The 19,360-nt window shown below is 43.1% G+C and overlaps 1 protein-coding gene across 1 annotated transcript; it reads right to left on the bottom strand.

Moving 5' to 3' along the window:
• Positions 1–2,021: 2,021 nt before the first annotated feature.
• Positions 2,022–18,556, bottom strand: LOC118079110 (protein SET-like). The gene is made up of 8 exons (XM_035103144.2): positions 18,194–18,556; positions 14,234–14,291; positions 13,007–13,149; positions 12,370–12,473; positions 12,119–12,232; positions 5,436–5,606; positions 5,193–5,333; positions 2,022–4,036 (listed from the first exon to the last, which is right to left on the bottom strand). The coding sequence occupies exons 1-8, from the start codon at positions 18,264–18,266 to the stop codon at positions 4,013–4,015; spliced, it is 828 nt and encodes a 275-aa protein (XP_034959035.1). The 5' UTR covers positions 18,267–18,556; the 3' UTR covers positions 2,022–4,012.
• Positions 18,557–19,360: the final 804 nt, after the last annotated feature.

Raw genomic sequence — 19,360 nt, 5'->3', positions numbered from 1 at the left:
GGACCCCCAAGGGTCATCTAGTTCAACCCCTGCAATGCAGGAATCCTGCCCACAGCTGTCCCTGGGTGGGCTCAAACCACCAACCTTCTGGTTAACAGCCAGACACACTGACCCATTGTGCCACTGGGGGCTCCTTCATCGAAGTCTTTTTGGGGGGTATATTTTCCAATTCTCTGACATTGTGATTCTTGGTTTATTTTCAACCCTTATCCTAATAATTCCTAATACTTTCTTTACTTGCCCCTTTCAGTTAACTTTCTGCTATGCCCTTAAAGACCTACCTTCTGGGTATGCATAGCCATCAGAATTTATGCGCATCGCTTTTGCACTTACTGTACTGTTTTTCAGTCTTATTTGCCTTTCTGTTGGGCCAATCCAGCAGTGTGGAGAAATCCTTTTTCAAACTTTCCTGTATCTGCACTACCCTGAATAATTGGCATCACTGGCAAACCTGGCTACTTTACTGTTCTCCCTTGACTCCAGATCATTTATGAATAAGTTACAGTAAATAACACCCATCCCAATACAGATCCTTAGGGGACCCTGTTTTCTACAAATTTATCTGGGATAGATGTTAGGCTGACTGGTCTGTAATTATGTGGATCCCCCTCCCCCCCGATCATTTTTTAAAATATGCTGCATTGGCTACCTTCCAGTCCTTTTCTAAGATGATTTATTTTAGTGAGAAGTTGCATATTTTTGTTAAAAGATCAGCAGTTTCGCATATGAGCTCTTTCGCATATGAGCTCTTTCGGAACTCTTGGGTGAATGCCATCCAGCCCTGGTGACTTATTTTTAACTTGACAAAGGATGCTGGTTTAGAACTAAATGACACCTCCAGTTGACACAGTTCATTGGAGTGGTTGTTCAAAAGTAGGAATCTCTTCCAGCATCTTCAGTAAGGACTGATGAGAATAGTTCATTGAGCTCTGACTTGCAGATAAGACCACAAGAGATATAATGACGCCTCCTTCAAATAACTTGCGTTAGTAATTTCTGGCATGCTAGTTGCCACGATTAAGGTTTAGAAAAGCTTCTGCATGGGCAGCCTGTCAAGACAGAGGGTGCTGCCTGTCCCACGCACCCGCTTCGGGCCCTGATCCCCCGCTGCCCCCGAAAGCAGAGCATGCGGGACAATGGCACCAGTGGCAGCCCAGTTTTGCTCGTGCATGGCGCTGGGAGCAGTAGTGCAGCGCCGCCCTGGGCGCTCAGCAGGCCGGCCCCCCCGTCTTCCCTCTGTGAAGGTAGCATTTATTATTCCAAAAATGATACCTTCATTTGGTTGCAAAAATTAAGATTATACCAGCAAGAATGAGTCTTTCTGTAAAATAGTGATTCAAAAAGTGTCTTATTGACTAGTGATTTAAATTGTGATTATATCAATTTGATTTAAATCAAATCCACCCTGCTCACCATAGCACAAAGGGCTGTGTTGTGCTTTGGCCTACCCTGTGATAGTCAATAAACCTGACAAAAAGGAAATTTGTTGGTGGTTTGTCTTGTCCCGCCTCCTAGTTGTTCAGCCTATTCTGGAGCAGGTTACACTACCCTGGCCTAAAGGGATCAGGTTTGTAATTTGAGAGTGCTCTTGGATCTAGCATTGTCACTGGAGGACCAAGTGGCCTCCATGATTAGCAGCATTAAAAAACAAAACAAAAAAACACCCAGCTTATGCAAAGAAATCAATTGCAACTCTTATCTGGACAGAGATAGCCCCCAACAATTGCCTCTGCCAGAAACCCCACAAGAGTCCATTATTTCCTCCCCCTTCAATTATGTGTTCATGAGATGTGGGAATACATTTTTTTTTAGTAGCAAAGACCTGCCTCTCTAAAACAACAGCCTACACTTAAAAAAACAGTGTTTCTCCCCAAACTTCCTTATCCCTCCTTTCTTGGCTTGGGTTCTGCTGGCTTCTTAAAGACACAGCCAATGGCAACACACAGAGTGCAATTAGGATGAGTGAAAGCTAGGTTTCAGGGTTTTGCAAAGTGCACACTGAGAAATGCAAGGTTGGGATGGGTTTTGGAAATACATGTTCCGGGCTGGTGTGCTCTTCAGATAACAGCCACAATAGGCTGCATCATCCTTGCCTTGAGTTTTCTACTGCACACTACATGCAAGGGCACTTGGTTCCATTTTACAGCCATTACCACTGTGGCTTGGCTGGAGCTCACTCTAGGAGCCTACGGCTAAACAGTAGTCCAAAACATTTGGAAGGCCAAAGTTTGGGGATGCCTGGCTTAGAGAGTGATGGGCTAGGACCTGAGAGATCAGAATTCAAATCCCCATTCAGCCAAGAAATTTACTGGGTGACCTTGGGCAGGCCACTCACTCCCAGTCTAAGTTACCCACAAGTAAGGATAAAATGCTCAATCAAGAGTTATCTTAGGTCCACTATGAGTCAAGCTCGGCTCTCTAGCTTAGCCATCTTGTCAATTGAAAACAAAGTAGTTGTTGTTTAGTCATGTCTGACTCTTCGTGACCCCATGGACCAGAGCACACCAGGAACTCCTGTCTTCCACTGCCTCCCGCAGTTTGGTCAAACTCATGTTCGTTGCTTCAAGAACACTGTCCAACCATCTCATCCTCTGTCGTCCCCTTCTCCTAGTGCCCTCCATCTTTCCCAACATCAAGGTCTTTTCCAAGGATTCTTCTCTTCTCATGAGGTGGCCAAAGTATTGGAGCCTCAGCTTCAGGATCTGTCCTTCCAGTGAGCACTCAGGGCTGATTTCCTTCAGAATGGATAGGTTTGATCTTCTTGCAGTCCATAGGACTCTCAAGAGTCTCCTCCAGCACCATAATAGTGAATGGAATTGATTTTGATGATGCGATTTCAAAATTTGCAGAGAACAAAGTTAGGAAACAAATGGTTTTAAGTGCTTATGCTCACAACGTTAAGTAAATAAACCAGAAAATAACACTTGCAACTGTATCTTATTTTTCCTTCTTTTAATATTTTCAATTGGGCGGCGGGGTGTGACAAAAAAAAAAATCCGCACTGGGCACCACCTGACCTTGCTACATCTCTGCTGCAACCTTAACCCATGAAAGTGTAAGTCTGCTTGAGGGGCTTGTTTTCATTGTTAATGCACAGCTGGCTTTTTGTAGTTTTCTTCCTTTGAACATATTTATTAGGCCAAAAGGTTTTGAACTTCCATGTTGAGAAACCAAAGGGGGTGGGGTCAGAAGCATCCCCCCCCAGTGAAGAATATACAGTAAGCCTCCTTGTGTACTCGTTATGTTTTATTGTAAGAAAGCAACTTGTACACTTTTTAACATTTAAGCCTTCCTTTTCCCAGTGAAACAACAACAAAAAACGAAGAACAAAAGTACAACAGAGAATGTAAATTCAATGTAAGATCCTACAGGTTGGCAGGGCTCAACTGTAATTAGGAGATTTTTTTTAAACAGATCTTTTTAACTCGCAAACAAGCATGCCGACTGAGCCTTGTTTTGTCAAAATGCCTATTTAACCCACCCTAACATCTGAAACCCAACCCTGCTTGCCTTGTCTACCTGTATAACTCTTTTTTTTAGCTTTTTCATTTTTAGAAAAACAAGAGAAGTAAACAGATACATGTTGGTAAATGCTAACTGTCCATATTCACATAGAGAGACAGTGTAATCTCTGAGCCCAATACACAGAGAAAGGAGGAAAAAGCTAGATTCTATGCACTACTAACACAGGGGCCTAGCACTCTTCTGTTTCCAGCAGAATGAAGGGAGCAGAAGGCTCCTTTTTCCCCCCACAAAGCACGGTGTGTTGATTCCATTAAGAGTTCTTTTGTTTTTGCTTCAATACAGAGGAATTAAAAAAAAGGTAGAGGTTTCATTTCCACAGTATGTCGCTTGATATTTTCTCCAAAATTATTTGTGAACCATAGTGAAGAGGATGGGGGGGGGGAAGAGACCCCAGGAGAACAAGGCAATGGAAAGGAGGGGGCAGGGAGAAATAGCAACTTGCTCCTAGGACTGGAAAGGGGTGGTGGTGGTTGGAATCTGTCAGTGTTCAGTCATCTTCTCCTTCATCTTCCTGTTAAAATACAAAATTTACACATTGCTAAGCAATCATCACATTAATACAAATGCCATACCACCCATTCTCTCCCTATGCAACTATGTTGTCTCTCCCAAGCAACTATGTTGTTGCTTTTCCAGGAGAGGCTCTACAATCCTCCTTTCTGCTCTACCTAGACATCACAAGGCAAGGTTGCTATTCATTGACAATGCTTGTTAAAGGGACTGTCCAAATTTTTTTTTGCTGTTCTGCTTTACTTATTTTGTTTTACTCATTTGCTTGTTTTCAGTGCTTTTTTTCCTGGGGGTACGCAATACGCATACTCCTAAACATTTTGTGAATCTAGGTTTGGCTGCATTGAGTGGCAGTATTTCAATATGAGTAGGAAGTACCCCTAAACATTTTTTTTAGAAAAAAGCAGCGCTTGTTTTTACCCTGCAATCTTATGATGAAGGGTGGAATATAAATCTAATTAATAATTAAATATAAACAAATATAAACAAAGAAACACAGCTGGACACACTTCTGAGCAAACCTCCTATACTTTTAAAACACTGCTCTTCCACACCAAGAGATCCTCTGAATTACACAGCTACTTAACCCAAGTCGCTCAAAACTATGGCACACTAAGATTAGATGCATGCAGATGATACCAAAGTTGTCTGACACCAGGCAGAACACGCGCACACCACTGCCACTTTGCCCTTAACCACACCTGAAGTTGCTAGCCGTTAGGTAGCCCATAGCAAGGAACTATTGTCTCCACACAACAGGTAGGAAAAGTGTTTCCAGTCAATTCTTGTGCCACAAATAGCAAGTGAACTAGGAAAAATCCTTCAAGTGCTTTGACATATTCATAAAGTTACCATGAACACACCCTTACTGAACTCGATACATGTATTCAGAATAAGAGTGCAAAGTCACACAATCTTAGGAAATCATGGGCATCCCCTACTTTGGGGTCGATTGAATCTCAACTCTAATCTGGCAAAGTTGCAACTTACAAGGTAAGTTGGTTAGAGTGTGGTACTGCTATCACAAAGGATGCAGGTTTTATCCCTTTATGGGACAGCTGCACATTCCTGAAATGCAGGGGGTTGGACTAGATGATCCTCAGGGTCCCTTCTAATTCTACAATTCTATTATTCTATTTACAAAATATCATTCCAACCTCTCCTTCTCCCTCGTCATCCTCTTCATCATCTTCTCCCTCATCTTCATCACCTTCCTCATCAACGTCCTCCAATCCTCCTTCTTCCTCATCGTCGTCATCTTCCTCTCCTTCACCTTCTTCATCATCCATATCAGGAACCTTAATTCAAAGAACAACAATGCTATTGTTAGCTTATTTATCTTAAACCAGCCATAAACACCCTGCTACAAGCATGATGTAAACTCATTAGAAGACCCTTACCAAGTAGTACTGTAATGGGTTCGGCCAGATGTCATCTTTAATGACCTCCCCTAGTTCATCAGCACCAGCATCAGAATGGTCAGTGAACCAAGTGAAGAAACTCTCGGGTTCTTCATGCTGCCTCTTTCTGCTGGCCTTGTTCTGTGTCTGACTTGAACGCTTTGTCAGATCCTTTAACAAAACCCACAGAGAAATCATAACTTTATTTTGAAAATGAGTTTTTCAATAAAAAAAAACATTCACTTTAACTTACGTGACTGCTAGTTTGTCATCTTTATTCATAGACTACCAAGCCACTTACTGAATAGGATTGTGTGACAGGAGCATCAAACTGATTTTGATATCCCCATCAATTTCAGAAAAAAATGGCAGTTTGGAAAAACAAAGACTAAGCACCTCAGACATTACAAACAATATGGCCATTTTGAAGTAGTTCTACAAAGGTTACTTCTTCCACAGCACACACTTAAAGCACTCATACCACTTTAACAGTCAAGGCTTCCATACGAAGAATGCTAAGAATTGTACAGTGGTACCTCTACTTACGAATTTAATGCGTTCCGAACACACATTTGTAAGTCAAAAAAATGTGCAAGTCGAATCCCATAAGAATGCATTGGGAGAAAAAAATTGTAAGTAGAAGCAACCCTATCTAAAAATTCGCAAGTAGAAAAAATCCTATCTAAACAGCATCCAAGATGGCGGACGGAGCTCCATTCGTAAGTAGAAACATTTGTAAGTAGAGTTATTCGTAAGTAGAGGTACCACCTTAGTTTGTTAAGGATGTCCCAACTCTTAGCACCCTTAACAAACTACAGGTGACACTTGGAAAATTAGAACATCGTCGAAAAGTGCATTTATTTCAGTAACGCAACTTAAAAGGTGAAACCAATAAATGAGAGAGATGCATGACATGCAAAGCAAGGTATGTCAAGCCTTGATTTGTTATCATTGTTATTATTTGTCGTTAGGCGGGTCAATTATAAATGGAATGTAATTAATGAAATGTAATAGCGATGTTTATTTTTGTATTATTGTAACTATTTGTTTTCGACGATATTCTAATTTTCCGAGTTTCACCTGTATAGCTCCCTAGATTCTTTGGGGAAGTGGTTAAGGGCACTTTAAATTGTGTAGGTGTGATGCAACACATTAACACAATAGAGAATTCCAGAGTGTTGAAGGAAACATAGCTTCTCATTAAGAATATCATTCTAATTAAGAATATCCCATGACCATCAGCCATACTTTTACACCAGGGTCACATCCCCTTGTGAACAACCCAATCACAGCATTATTGGTTCTCTCTATTAAAATATTTGGGGGGGGGGAGAGAGGAATAAACCTACCGGATTTGCCTTTCTTAATATGAATCTTCTGACAATTCTAGGCCAGAAAAGTACTGTAGTAAAGATGAAACAACTGAGCTACTAAAATTTGACTTCTAACCCTCCTCAGGTCTCTTTATAAGACCAACTAAGTTTATATTTTGGTATGAGCTTTCGTGTGCATGCACACTTCTTCAGAAGTGTATCTGAAGAAGTGTGCATGCACACGAAAGCTCATACCAAAATATAAACTTAGTTGGTCTTTAAGGTGCTACTGAAGGAATTTTTTTTACCGTATATTCCGGCGTATAAGACGACTGGGCGTATAAGACGACCCCCAACTTTTCCAGTTAAAATATAGAGTTTGGTATATATGCGCCGTATAAGACTACCCCTCTTCCACCGCACCGCACACCAAATAAAAATTAAAGAAACATCAGATTTGATTTCAATATGGTAATTTTAATTCAAGGACAGTTTCCCTTTAAAAGCCTTCAAAATCCTCCTGTTCATCATCTGATGTCATAAGTATATCAATGAGATCTTGTGGTACATTTGTAAGGCAGTCATCATATGGATTGAATTCCGTATCAGATGGTGTGGTCTCAGCTTCAGCTTCCTCTTCACCTTGCCACAAGTAGTCGTCCTCCATACCATCTAATGAATTTGATATGCCACACTTCTTGAAAGACTTGATTACTGTATCTGCATCAATATCATTCCAGGCTTTTATGACAACCTTGCACAAAACATCCAACTGTGGAGCACGCATATTTCCTCCTTTTGTGAATGACTTTTCGCCGCTAACCATCCATTCATTCCACTGTTCTCGAATGCGATCTTTAAATGGCTTGTTTAGACACACATCCAGTGGCTGTACCAATGATGTCAATCCTGCAGGAATAACTGCCGCATCTGTTTTTAGTCTTGCAAGCCTTTGCTTGGTGCTGGGAGTTAAATGAGCCCTGAACATATCCCACACCAGTAGACTACGTTTTTGAATAAGTCCACCTGGTCGCCTGCTCCATACATTATCAAGCCATAGCTTTACCCCTTCTTCATCCATCCAGCCTTTTTCATTCACATGCACAAAACAACCAGCAGGGAACTTGAGTTTTGGCATTGTTTTTCTTTTGAAAATAATCATTGGTCTCAGTTTGGCGCCATCAGATGTGCATCTTAGTACCACTGTAAAACTGGACTTTTCATGTCCTGTTGTTTTAATTAAAATTGTTTTTTCACCTTTTTGATGGACAGTTTTATTTGCAACCATATCAAAATTCATTGGAGTTTCATCCATATTTCCAATACTACTTAACGCATAGCCATGTTTAGTGCGCTGTTTTATTATGTATCGATGGAAACTATTTACTTTGCTATCAAGATCTACAGGTAATTTTTGGGCAATTTTTGTCTTTTGCCTCAGTACCATATCATGCCTTCCCATGAATCTAGAACACCAGGATGCAGTGGCCTTAAATCTGTTGCTGTGATCTGGGTTAGATTTGGCCCACTGAAGTGCAAACAAACGTATTTGATTTCGTGTCACTACATAACCGTTTTGGCGATGCTCATTCACCATGTCTGCTACATGTTTTTCGAGTTCTGGCCAATGTGGGGTGCCTCTTCTTAATGCACACTTACCCCTTGGCATACTCTTTAATGCTTTTTCATTTGCTTTCCAGTCCCGAACCATCTTTTCTGTTATTCCATATTGTCTTGCAGCAGCGCAGTTATTATGTTCCATGGCAAATTTTACAACTTTAAGTTTGAAACTGGCTTCATATTTCTTTCTTCTTGCTGATGGAGCCATGATGGGGTTTTGACTGCAGTCCTCAGGAGTGAGATCTGAGAGGTCCCTTTAGCCTAAAATTGGGCACAAGATTCAATATCTGAGGTTAAGCCCAGTTCCCCATAACAATCTCAGACGCATCTACCGTACATGGGACTGTGAATGTGAATCCCTGGAGCGCTGCTGCCAGTCAGTGCAGACAGCACTAAGTGAGATGGAGCAATGGCCTTGCTTGGTCTATAAGGCAACTCCCTATGCTCCTGTGGGGAGAACTGGGTTTCATTGGAACTCTGATGCCCTTTTCCCCACATCCTTTCCTGGGAGAGCTGCCCAACTCAGCCCCCTCTCCCTCTCTAAAGCAGGAGCCGACAGTGCATTTCCACCCCCCTTTTGTTCAGGCACACGGCTGGGCTGATCAGGCGATCCTCTCTAGGACTCCTGCTCAGTTCCTTTTAACCCCAATTCAGCCCCCTCTCCCTCTCTAAAGCAGGAGCCGACAGTGCATTTCCACCCCCCCCCCTTTTGTTCAGGCACACGGCTGGGCTGAGCAGGCGATTCTCTCTAGAACTCCTGCTCAGTTCCTTTTAACCCCAATTCAGCCCCCTCTCCCTCTCTAAAGCAAGAGCCGACAGTGCATTTCCACCCCCCCCTTTTGTTCAGGCACACGGCTGGGCTGAGCAGGCGATCCTCTCTAGGACTCCTGCTCAGTTCCTTTTAACCCCAATTCAGCCCCCTCTCCCTCTCTAAAGCAGGAGCCGACAGTGCATTTCCACTCACCCCAGTGACCCCACGGTTCCTTTTCCCTGGTGGGATTCCAGAGGGCTGCGTTGTTCCTTCCACTTAACCAAAAGGCAGCACTTCCCGAGGAGAGAGACAACAGCCACCTCCTTCTCCTTTTGTTCAGGCACATGCAGCTTCGGAGGCTGGGCTGAGCAGCGATCCTCTCTAGGACCCTGCACAGCCACCTTCCTTCTTTCAGGAAAGCCTTCCCTTTTGTTCCAACACGTGCAGCGTCCAGTGGCTGGGCTGAGCAGGCTGTCCTCTCTAGGACTCTGCAGCCGCTGCTGCCACATACACACCCACACACCCGCCGATGAAGAGGCGCTGATCGCTCTCGCTTGCCCCTGCGGAGAGCTTTGGGACTCATTCAAAACTTTGCCAGGACTCCGCAGCCGCTGCTGCCCCTCTCTCGCTTGCCCCTGCGGAGAGCAGCCCTCTCCTGAGCTTCAGGACTCATTCAGAGGTGAGCTGGAAAACTTTGCCATGTTAGTATCTGGCATATAGGACGACCCCCCGACTTTTGAGGCAATTTTCAGGGGCTAGAAAGTCATCTTATACGCCAGTATATACGGTATTTTGCTTTGACTCAGACCAACACGGCTACCTACCTGTAACTCTTTATAAGAGTTACTCAGAATCAGTGTAGCACATTGGTTACAACACAACACTCAAATCCTCAATCAGCCATGAAACTGAATGGATGACATTAGGCCAGTCAGTTCTCAGTGTCTAACCTGCCTCACAAAGCTGTGGTGAGGACAGAAGGGAGGAACCATATACAGTGGTGCCTCACTAGATGAAATTAATTAGTTCCACGGGTCAATTCATGTAACGAATTTTTCGTCTAGCGAGTCCCAGTTCCCCATAGGAATGCACTGAAACTTAATCAATGTGTTCCTATAGGCTCTGGGGGACTGGCGGCGGCATGCGACGGGGCTTCGGATAAGGTCTCCGAAGCCCCGTCCGATGCCGGCTGTGTGTGAGGCGGCGGGGGGAGCAGCTCTCTTCTCCCAGCCACCACCTTGCCTGACTCCCCCGACATGGAGCACAGCTTCGGAGGTCTCCGAAGTTGCCCTCCATGCCGGCTTTTCGCGACGAGAGGCGGCGGCGGGGGAAGAGCTTCTCCCGCTGCTGCCTCCCCCGACATGGAGCGCAACTTCGGAGGTTGCGCTCCATGGGGTTGCGAGCCAAGGGGAAGACAGGCAGGGGTAGCCGCCGCACCGCCGCGTTTTGGCTCCGATCCCCCTGGCAAAGGAAGGTTAGCTGTCAGCTTCCTGCGCTGACAGCTGATCTTCCTTTGCCGCTTTCTATGGCCGCGCTTCGCAAGACGAAGCGGCGGCCATAGAAAATTTTGTCGTCTTACGAATGCCTCGCGCAACGCAAAACTCTTTCGTATAGCGAGTTTTTCATTGTGCAAGGCATTCGTAAAGCGAGGCACCACTGTATGCTACTCTGAGCAACCTGGAAGATCATAATAAAAAATGTATATAAATGGAATAGTAAATTGAAGCAATTAGCTTTTAAGATCTGTATATGCATGTCCCTTTTCCATCTCTCAGCAGTGGACTAATACCATGCTCTTTGTAGATTAGCGATTTCCCTTCACACTATAAAAAGGGTTGCACTCAACTAAGTTCTACTCAGAGGAGACCCACTGAATGCTCATTAATTTCAATGGGTCTACTCCAAGTAAGACTAACACTGGCCACAACCCCCCGATTGGTCTTCACGTGTATTATTTGCTTCCTAAGGTTCTCACACCAATCTCAGGAGTAGCTTATGAATTTCACTTAGTGGGGTAGGAGAGCTAAAAAAATTCACATCTGGCAAACAATGTGCCCCTTTGATTTCAGAAAGGATATGGATAGGAGAGTCTAAAAAGACTGAGACACAATGTTTTCAGTGTCCTTTTGCAGCTATGGTGGGTCATTTACCAAAGTACAGTGGTGCCTCGCTTAACAAATGCCCTGCTTAACAAAATTTCCGCTTAACGAAAGGTTTTTTTCTAGCGGAGGCTGCCTCGCTAGACGAATTCGTTTTACAAAAAATTCGTCTAGCGAATCACGGTTTCCCATAGGAATGCATTGAAATTCAATTAATGCGTTCCTATGGGCAAAAAAAATTCAGTGCATTCCTATGGGATTCGCTAGACGAATTTTTCGTTATAAGAAAAGACCCGTGGAACGAATTAAATTTGTCTAGTGAGGCACCACTGTAATGTATTTAGCATTAACTCTGGAAGTGTATACTCAATTCTGACCGAACTAAGCCTCCTAGGGATTATTAGACTTGTCTACTCACGTACTACATCTGAAACCAGAGGGGCGCATGGGTTGCCAGATGTGAAATACGGTATATTGGCATTGTTTTCAGCTCTCCTACCCCACTACTCCCATAATAGTTTGCAAAGGTTTGATTGAAACACAGAACAACCTTAACTCCACAACAGAGGTATAATCATGCTTTCTTGCACCCATGTCTGGAGGAAACAATTCTAACTGGAGAAGATGGTACAGGCAGCAACCGACTTGTGTGGCTGTTATGTTCCAGACCCCCCCCCCCGTTGGCAGGGTCCATGTAAGGCTGCCCCGTGCTACACCCCTCCTTGTGTGATTTTTTTGGGTCAATTCTGTGTTTGGCATGTGTGCAGTTGTGCACATATTGGGTGCACCGAAAATGGCCACTACTACTGTACTGTACTGTACTGTACTAGTGGCTAGAATAAAGAATCACACAGGGGAAAGACTAGACACTGATTCAAAGGAACACATACAGCTACATACCTTCCCAGATTTCCATTTGATTTCACTTGATTTTGATGATGGATCCCCACTCTCGTTCAGATGAAACTCTTTAGAGAGCATCTTGTTTTCAAAATACGGATTCTCATCAAAATACTGCAGTCAAGAGAACATAAAATGTAGATACCAATAAAAGGCATATGGATTTCAAAGCAAGGCCTCAGGGAGTTATCAGGCTGTTCTCTCAGCCATTCACAAAGGTGGTAAGGAAGGTGCAGCACACCTTTACTTACAAAATCTATTCTGTAACCTGATTTGATGTCTTCGAACTCCGTCACCTCAACTCTGGTCAAATAATGGAGAGCTTCCTCATCTTCTTCTCCCAAAAGTGCAGATACTATCAAAATTACAAAAAATTCCATCCAAAGTTTGTTTTCCATATTCTTTAGCACCCTACTTAATTTTATTTCTTAAACTTACAGGTGTGCTCTTCTCCAAAATATATATTGCTTCAGGGTTTTCAAACTACGTCCATAATAAGTTGTTACAGGCCATATGCACCAATCAACTAATACAACCTAATTTCTAATGAATTATTTCTGAACTACTTTTACAGACTATTGAGGCCTGAGGTTTAAGTGAATTGGGTTGCCTCCAGAAGCAACTCCTCCTCCCAACTTCAGAGGTTCCACTGACAGAAGTCTTGCTGCCAACTTAACAACACTGCTCAATACAACCAAATAATTGAAATGAAAACTAGCATTTAGGAATTTGAATCACAGGCTTCGCATTTGGGAAAGAGTACATCTAAGCTATTTTTTGATAGGCTGTCTTGTTGGGATAGGATATTGAATATTGGAAGTCACTACAAAATTATTACAAATAAGCTTATAAAATTAAGCTTTAAGAAAATATAGGACTTTAGCATACCTTGTGGGTGGTTGACAAATGTTGTTACCCAAAAGTTTGGGATTTTGGCGATCAATTCTGACCTCTTCTGAAAGAATGGCTGGCGGAGTTTGTTGTACTTCTGTTCTACTTTCAAAATTTCCTCACTGGCTTGTTCATTCAGTCTATATAGCAAAGACAATATACAAACACAGTGGGAGATCTGAAGTTTAAGGGAAGTATCAAAGCAGCATGTAATTCAACAGAAGATTTTTTAAATTAGAAGATTTAATTTGAAACCAACAGAACTGGGTCTTCAGTTGATGTGTTCAATGAAGTGTGGCATTTTTGGTTCAAACAAGCCACAACACTAAACACACAACACAAATCTATCATTGCAGATCAGAACCAAATATCTGAATGGTGATAAAGTCAGTCCTAACTGTACAGTAGTACACATTCTCAGGTCAAAGACTGGCATTGACTGAGAGTAAAGTACACCACGCTACCATACTGCACAGCATTTCCCACGTATAAACCTGTTTTAACTGCAGCTCTAAATTCTTTACTCACTAGCTCAGGCATCCCCAAACTCGGCCCTCCAGATGTTTTGGGACTACAACTCCCATCATTCCTAGCTAACAGGACCAGTGGTCAGGGATGATGGGAATTGTAGTCCCAAAACATATGGAGGGCAGAGTTTGGAGATGCCTGCACTAGCTCATAGAAAATTCAGCATTACAATGGCTCAATTTGCCTGTTTGATTGCTGACACTATGTGCATACAAAGAATAAAAAAATGAAACAATTTAGTTTCCCATTGATTTATTTTTCAATCCCCTGCACTTTTGAAATACTTTTATAGCTTATGTAAAATCTACAGAAGAGAAGCAAAAAAAGCATGCAATCAAACTGACAGGCTGAAAGTTATGTAGTTTCAATAGCTAGGCTGCATCTGTTGCTGCTGGGAGTGGGGGGAGGCATGGTTTCCCCCCTCCTTGCACACCCGTAGCTGGCATTTCTGATTAAGGAGCCTTGGCTCACATAATTTATGAACATCTCTGTCCAAAATGCAAGAGCTTCTTATGGCTCCGAACAGTTTCCTTTTCAACTTTTTATTAAGAGATGAAACTGTGTCTAACCATGAAACAGACTTCAGATTTTACAAGCAATGCTGTTTTATGGAATATCTACATTATTATATAATATATGTACAGAGTTGTTTATAAGTATATTCTAAATAAACAGCTACAACACCATCTGGGTTACCTGTCTATTTCATTCTGTACTTCATCAATATGTTCAATTGCTTCCTGTTGCTCTTTGTCTGGAAAAAAAGTGCCTCAAGTCAAATTCCAATTAGTAACACAATTCAATGCAAGTATCCATATTGTGGATGGATGACCTGAATGTTTCTCAATCTGCAGTGCTTTTTGACTGTGTATTCAGTTGTTTAAACTCCCCTTTCCTGAGCATATATTTTAACAAAGAAACATAGTATTTTCTTCCTTAAGCTGCAATTCTTTGCACACTTAAACAGGAAGTTAAGGTGTGGTGTTTGTTTGTTTTTTAAAAAGAAAGTTCAGACAAACTTTTTCTTGAGTCTAAGCTAACATAATACTGTGCTGAAAAACTTTAATCCAACATCTGGGCCTGAATCTACAGGTAAAAAGAGCTGTTCTTATCTATTCACAATATATTTTTCAACAGTATTGATGATATTGCAATTTTTGAATTTTAATCTTTATTGATTTTGGTATTAAATCCCTCCACCACAAAACAACAAGAAAACAAATCTCCTCACATACAAAGAAATTTTTACATAGAAAATATTCTTCTTCATATATTGTGACTTCCATCATCCTCAATATGGGTCCATCATTACCTTGTTGACTGCATATTTTTAAACTTACCGTTAATTGTCCATATTCTTGGTAGAATATTTCATTGCAGAAGTTATTCAAAACATTTCAAAGATTTTATCTGAGAACCATGCTCTTTTAAATATTATTTACATAAATCCCATTCTTTGTTAAACTCTACATATTCAAATAACTCAGGCATTCCCAAACTGCGGCCCTCCAGATGTTTTGGCCTACAACTCCCATGATCCCTAGCTAACAGGACCAGTGGTCGGGGAAGGTGGGAATTGTAGTCCAAAACATCTGGAGGGCCGAATTTTGGGGATGCCTGAAATAACTTCACCTGCCATTCCAATTTAGTTTGTGTTTTATCTCCCTCCCACCATATAGCTATTACCATTCTCGCTGCAGTAGTTGCACAAATAAATATCTTAATTCTTTCGGCATATCTGCAGCAATAATACCTAACAAAAAGGCTTCCGGCTTTTTGATGAAAGTTAATTTTAACATTTTTTAAAGCTCATTATAGTTTCCCAACAGTTTTTTAAAAAATCTTTTTACATTTCCACCACATGTGGTACATTTTTCCCTCTGATTCTTTACATCTCCAGCAAATATTTGAGCTGGTTTTATATATTTTCACCAGCTTACTTGGTGTAATGTACCATCAGTAAAACATCTTCATGTAGTTTTCTTTTAATGTATAGCAAGCCGTAAACTTTATGTCCTTTCTCCAAAGCTTTTCCCAAGATGCCATCTGAATATTATAACCAAAGTCTTTAGACCACTGAATCATCACAGATTTAACCTCCTCCTCTAGCACTTCCCAAGCCATTAACAGTCTATACCAGGGGTAGGCAACCTAAGGCCTGTGGGCCAGATGCGGCCCAATTGCCTTCTCAATCCGGCCCGTGGAAGGTCTAGGAGTCAGCACGTTTTTTACATGAGTAGAATGTGCACTTTTATTTAAAATGCATCTCTGGGTTATTTGTGGGGCATAGGAATTCATTCTTTTTTTTTCTTTTCAAAATATAGTCCGGCCCACCACATGGTCTGAGGAATGGTGGACTGGCCCACGGCTGAAAAAGGTTGCTGACCCCTGGTCCATACATTTTGGGGAGTGATTCAGTCTTTGTATTAGATCTTTCTCAGGTTTCGATATTTCAGTAGCAAATCTTTTTGTTTTGTCGAATTTAAATATATCATTCAGTTGGTGGAACTGTAACCAATCTGTTAGGCTATTTCTAATTTCCTCAGACTTCTTAAATTTTACCTAGCCTTCTTCTTCAAGTAGTTCTTTAACATGTTGCCCAATTTTTCCTCATATTCTTTTTCTTGACGGAAAACGCCTCTAGTGGCAATACCTACCAGAGTGTTTTTTTTTTGCTCCAGCAGGTTTCTTTATTTATCCCACACCCCATAAAATATTATGTGGTTCAAAAAACCTCTATGAACTTTGACTATCGTAACACAAATAAGTGTGCCACCCGAACCTGTTGTCAAATGGCTCCAGATCAAGATACCGTATTACCACTATTTTAGCTTTCTTGCTCCAGTAAAACTTATTTTGCTTGTTCTAAAATTTCTCAACTTGCCAGTCACACTCATCTAAAAGACAGTATAGTAAGCTTTAAGATCAGGGGTCCCCAAACTTAAGGCCCGGGGGCCGGATGCGGCCCAATTGCTAAATCCGGCCCATGGACGGTCTGGGAATCAGCATGTTTTTACATGTGTAGAATGTGTTCTTTTATTTAAAATGCATCTCTGGGTTTTTTGTGGGGCATAGGAATTCATATTTTTTTTCAAAATATAGTCCGGTCCCCCACAAGGTCTGAGGGACAGTGGACCAGCCCCCTGCTGAAAAAGTTTGCTGACCCCTGTTTAAGATCATCCAGGGCACTTTAAATAGATCCACAAGCTTGTTGAACTATAAAACTGACCAGTTTTACTTAACTGAAAAACTATACAGTATAAAGAACATACTTGGAAAAACAATCTCCTGGATTACTATTTTTTATGCAATAACATCCAGAGTTGAGTAGGTGAGCATGCTTTAGGATAACAGAAAGGCAGTGGGAAGCAGCTATTAAAAAACCCAGAAGGCAGGATCCCACAAACCTAGACAGAAAGGTTTTCTAGGGCGATTCCCCCATGCCCACTTCACCTATGGCCTAACTAAGGCTGCAATTCCATACAATTTGTTGTTTAGTCATGTTCGTAGCTTTGAGAACATACAATTTACTTGGGACCAAGTTTTAATTTTGCACAATCTACTCCTCTGTACTGTACAACGTGCCTCACTCACGTGCAATTGTAGGCAACCGAAGCACAATCCCTCGTTTTTTGTTTTTTTAAAGGCGGGTAAAAAATGAAGATGGAGGAGACACGTGCGCAGAGCAGGACGCTGGGCACTCTCTTGTAGGCTTGTCTCTGCCATGCAACGTGGGGGGCGGGGCTATAAGCAGCGCTACTTAAGGGCGGTGGGTGGGGAGCGGTTCTCTGCAATACAGGGGAAATAGTCACTTTAAAAACTAAACACTAATTCAATTTTTTTTAAGCTGCAGCAACTGGAACTCTAAGTGTATTTACATTATTTTGTTAGAGAGGATTAAGCCACAATAACAGATTGCGCTGCAGAAAGTTACAAAGATTTAGCCGAGGAAGCCACGCCACAGCCGCACGTGGTAGTGGCGGAATTAGCGACCCACATAATAGTAATTTGTACCCTGCCCATCTGGCTGCCCCAGCCACTCTGGGCGGTTTCCAGCATACTGTATATACAAAAACATGAATGCATGAAGCACAGGAGCTCCCCCCCCCAAAAAAAACGCGCTACTATCCTCCAAAATGCAAAATCTGCGGTAACCCGAAGCTATGCGGCGCAGAAAAGCCAATCATGGCGGGTAAGCAAAAAGGGGGCTGGGGAGCAGAGTTTCCGAGGAGTCCGCGAGGATGTGGAGAGAAAACGACTGAGGTAAAGGGAACGAAAAATGAGGCCTCTTACTGCAACTGCCGCCGCCGCAAGAGAAGCGAGAAAAGTAAAGGAACGAAGGGAGAACAAGGGAGCGAGTGTCCGCCGCGTGGGAGACAAAAGAATTTTAACACGGGTCTCCTTTTTCCTTGCTTGGTTGTAGCCGCCGCGTCCTACACATCCGGCCCACACGAACGAGCGCCCCCCCCCCCCGCAGCTCCAAAGAGTTATTAACCTTCCCGCCTCCTGTGGTGGCTGCCACTGCTGTTTCTGGAAAAGATGGCGGCTGCGGAGGTGCAAAAAACCCCTGAATGTCTCTTGCGCTTCACTCCCGCCCGCAGGGCGCCGCCCACCATTTCCACGCTCCACACAAACACCCGTTTTCGGCCCTTGTACCTGAGATCTCGTCGGTCCCGTCGTGGTTGGAGTTGAGCTCCTTCTGGCTGACTTTGGCCGCCGGCGCCGACATGTTGGGAAACGGAAGCGAGGAAAGCGAGAGGCAGGCAGGCAGGCACGGACGTGAGGCTGAGGAAGCGGAGGAGCCTCACCTCACACCGGGCTTAGCTCAACCCGCTGCTCCTCTTCCTCCTCCTGGCTCTTCCTCCGCGTGTGAGAAAACGGGGTGGCAACAGCAGAACCTGAGGGCCCCTCACGCTAACTCTACACAGCGAGAGCTGCCTCCTGCTTTTGGTGAGGGAAGAGCAAGCTCTGCGCAGGCGCAAAAAACCTTTTTTCTACTCCCCCCCTTCTCCTTTCCCGCGGCCACCAGAGGTGTAAACCTTCCCCCCCCCTCGCCTACTTCCTGTGTGCGCGTGCGCAAAAAGCCGCGCAAGCGTAGAAGCGTCCCTAGAGAAAACGGGAGAGTTGGCGGCAGAAGCTGCCCATCGAGGAAAGAAGAAGATGGAGTTACTGCGCAGGTGTCTAAAAGGGCGTAAGCATTTAACTTCCTCCTCCCATCGGGGAGCTAGAGAATTCTTGCCGCGCGTGCTAATTGGTTGCCATGGCTGTGGGTCTATGAACTAATATTTACATATATACGGCTTTCAATGGGAATATGCGGAGTTGGAGTGCAGAGAAGCGAAAGTAGGATGGGACACACACACCAGGTGCCTGCGCGGACGCATTACCAAAAGCTCTAAAGGACAGGCTGGTGCTTGCAGCTCCTCGCTTTTCAAGAAGTTTTCCCAATAATGTAATTTGGGCTTTACCAATGTTGTAAACAAAATCTGCCCTTATTCCCATAAGGGGTATACAAGAGTGCTTATAGAGTCCTTTGTAGGTTCTCCATCGGTAGGAGGTGGGGTCTGAAAGAGCCCCCTTGAATGAGACACTGGGGTTCTGCTTATAACCTCTCTCTCACAAAAGATTCACAAAAAGCTCAAATTGTTTGCTCACAGGAGAGACTCCACTGCAAACCGTTAACTATCCAAGAATGTGTTAGGAGGGAAGAGGGTAAAACGCGGATCTACACGGATCCTCATGGATCCTCCACTTTTTAAAAAACAACTCCAACAAATCCAGTGTCAAATCACATCTGGAAGCCACGCCTACAGACTGGACTAT

The sequence above is a fragment of the Zootoca vivipara genome, chromosome W (assembly GCF_963506605.1).
Source record: "Zootoca vivipara chromosome W, rZooViv1.1, whole genome shotgun sequence".
In the NCBI taxonomy this organism is placed as follows: domain Eukaryota; kingdom Metazoa; phylum Chordata; class Lepidosauria; order Squamata; family Lacertidae; genus Zootoca; species Zootoca vivipara.
This window is presented reverse-complemented; position numbering and strand designations above follow the sequence as displayed.

Coding starts and splice junctions, on each gene's coding strand:
- LOC118079110 (XM_035103144.2), bottom strand. CDS start 18,266: ATGTCGGCGCCGGCGGCCAAAGTCAGCCAGAAGGAGCTCAACTCCAAC. Junction 13,150..14,233: donor GTACAGAATGAAATAGACAG/GTAACCCAGATG, acceptor TTTGCTATATAG/ACTGAATGAACAAGCCAGTG. Junction 5,607..12,118: donor TCAAATGGAAATCTGGGAAG/GTATGTAGCTGT, acceptor GTTTTGTTAAAG/GATCTGACAAAGCGTTCAAG.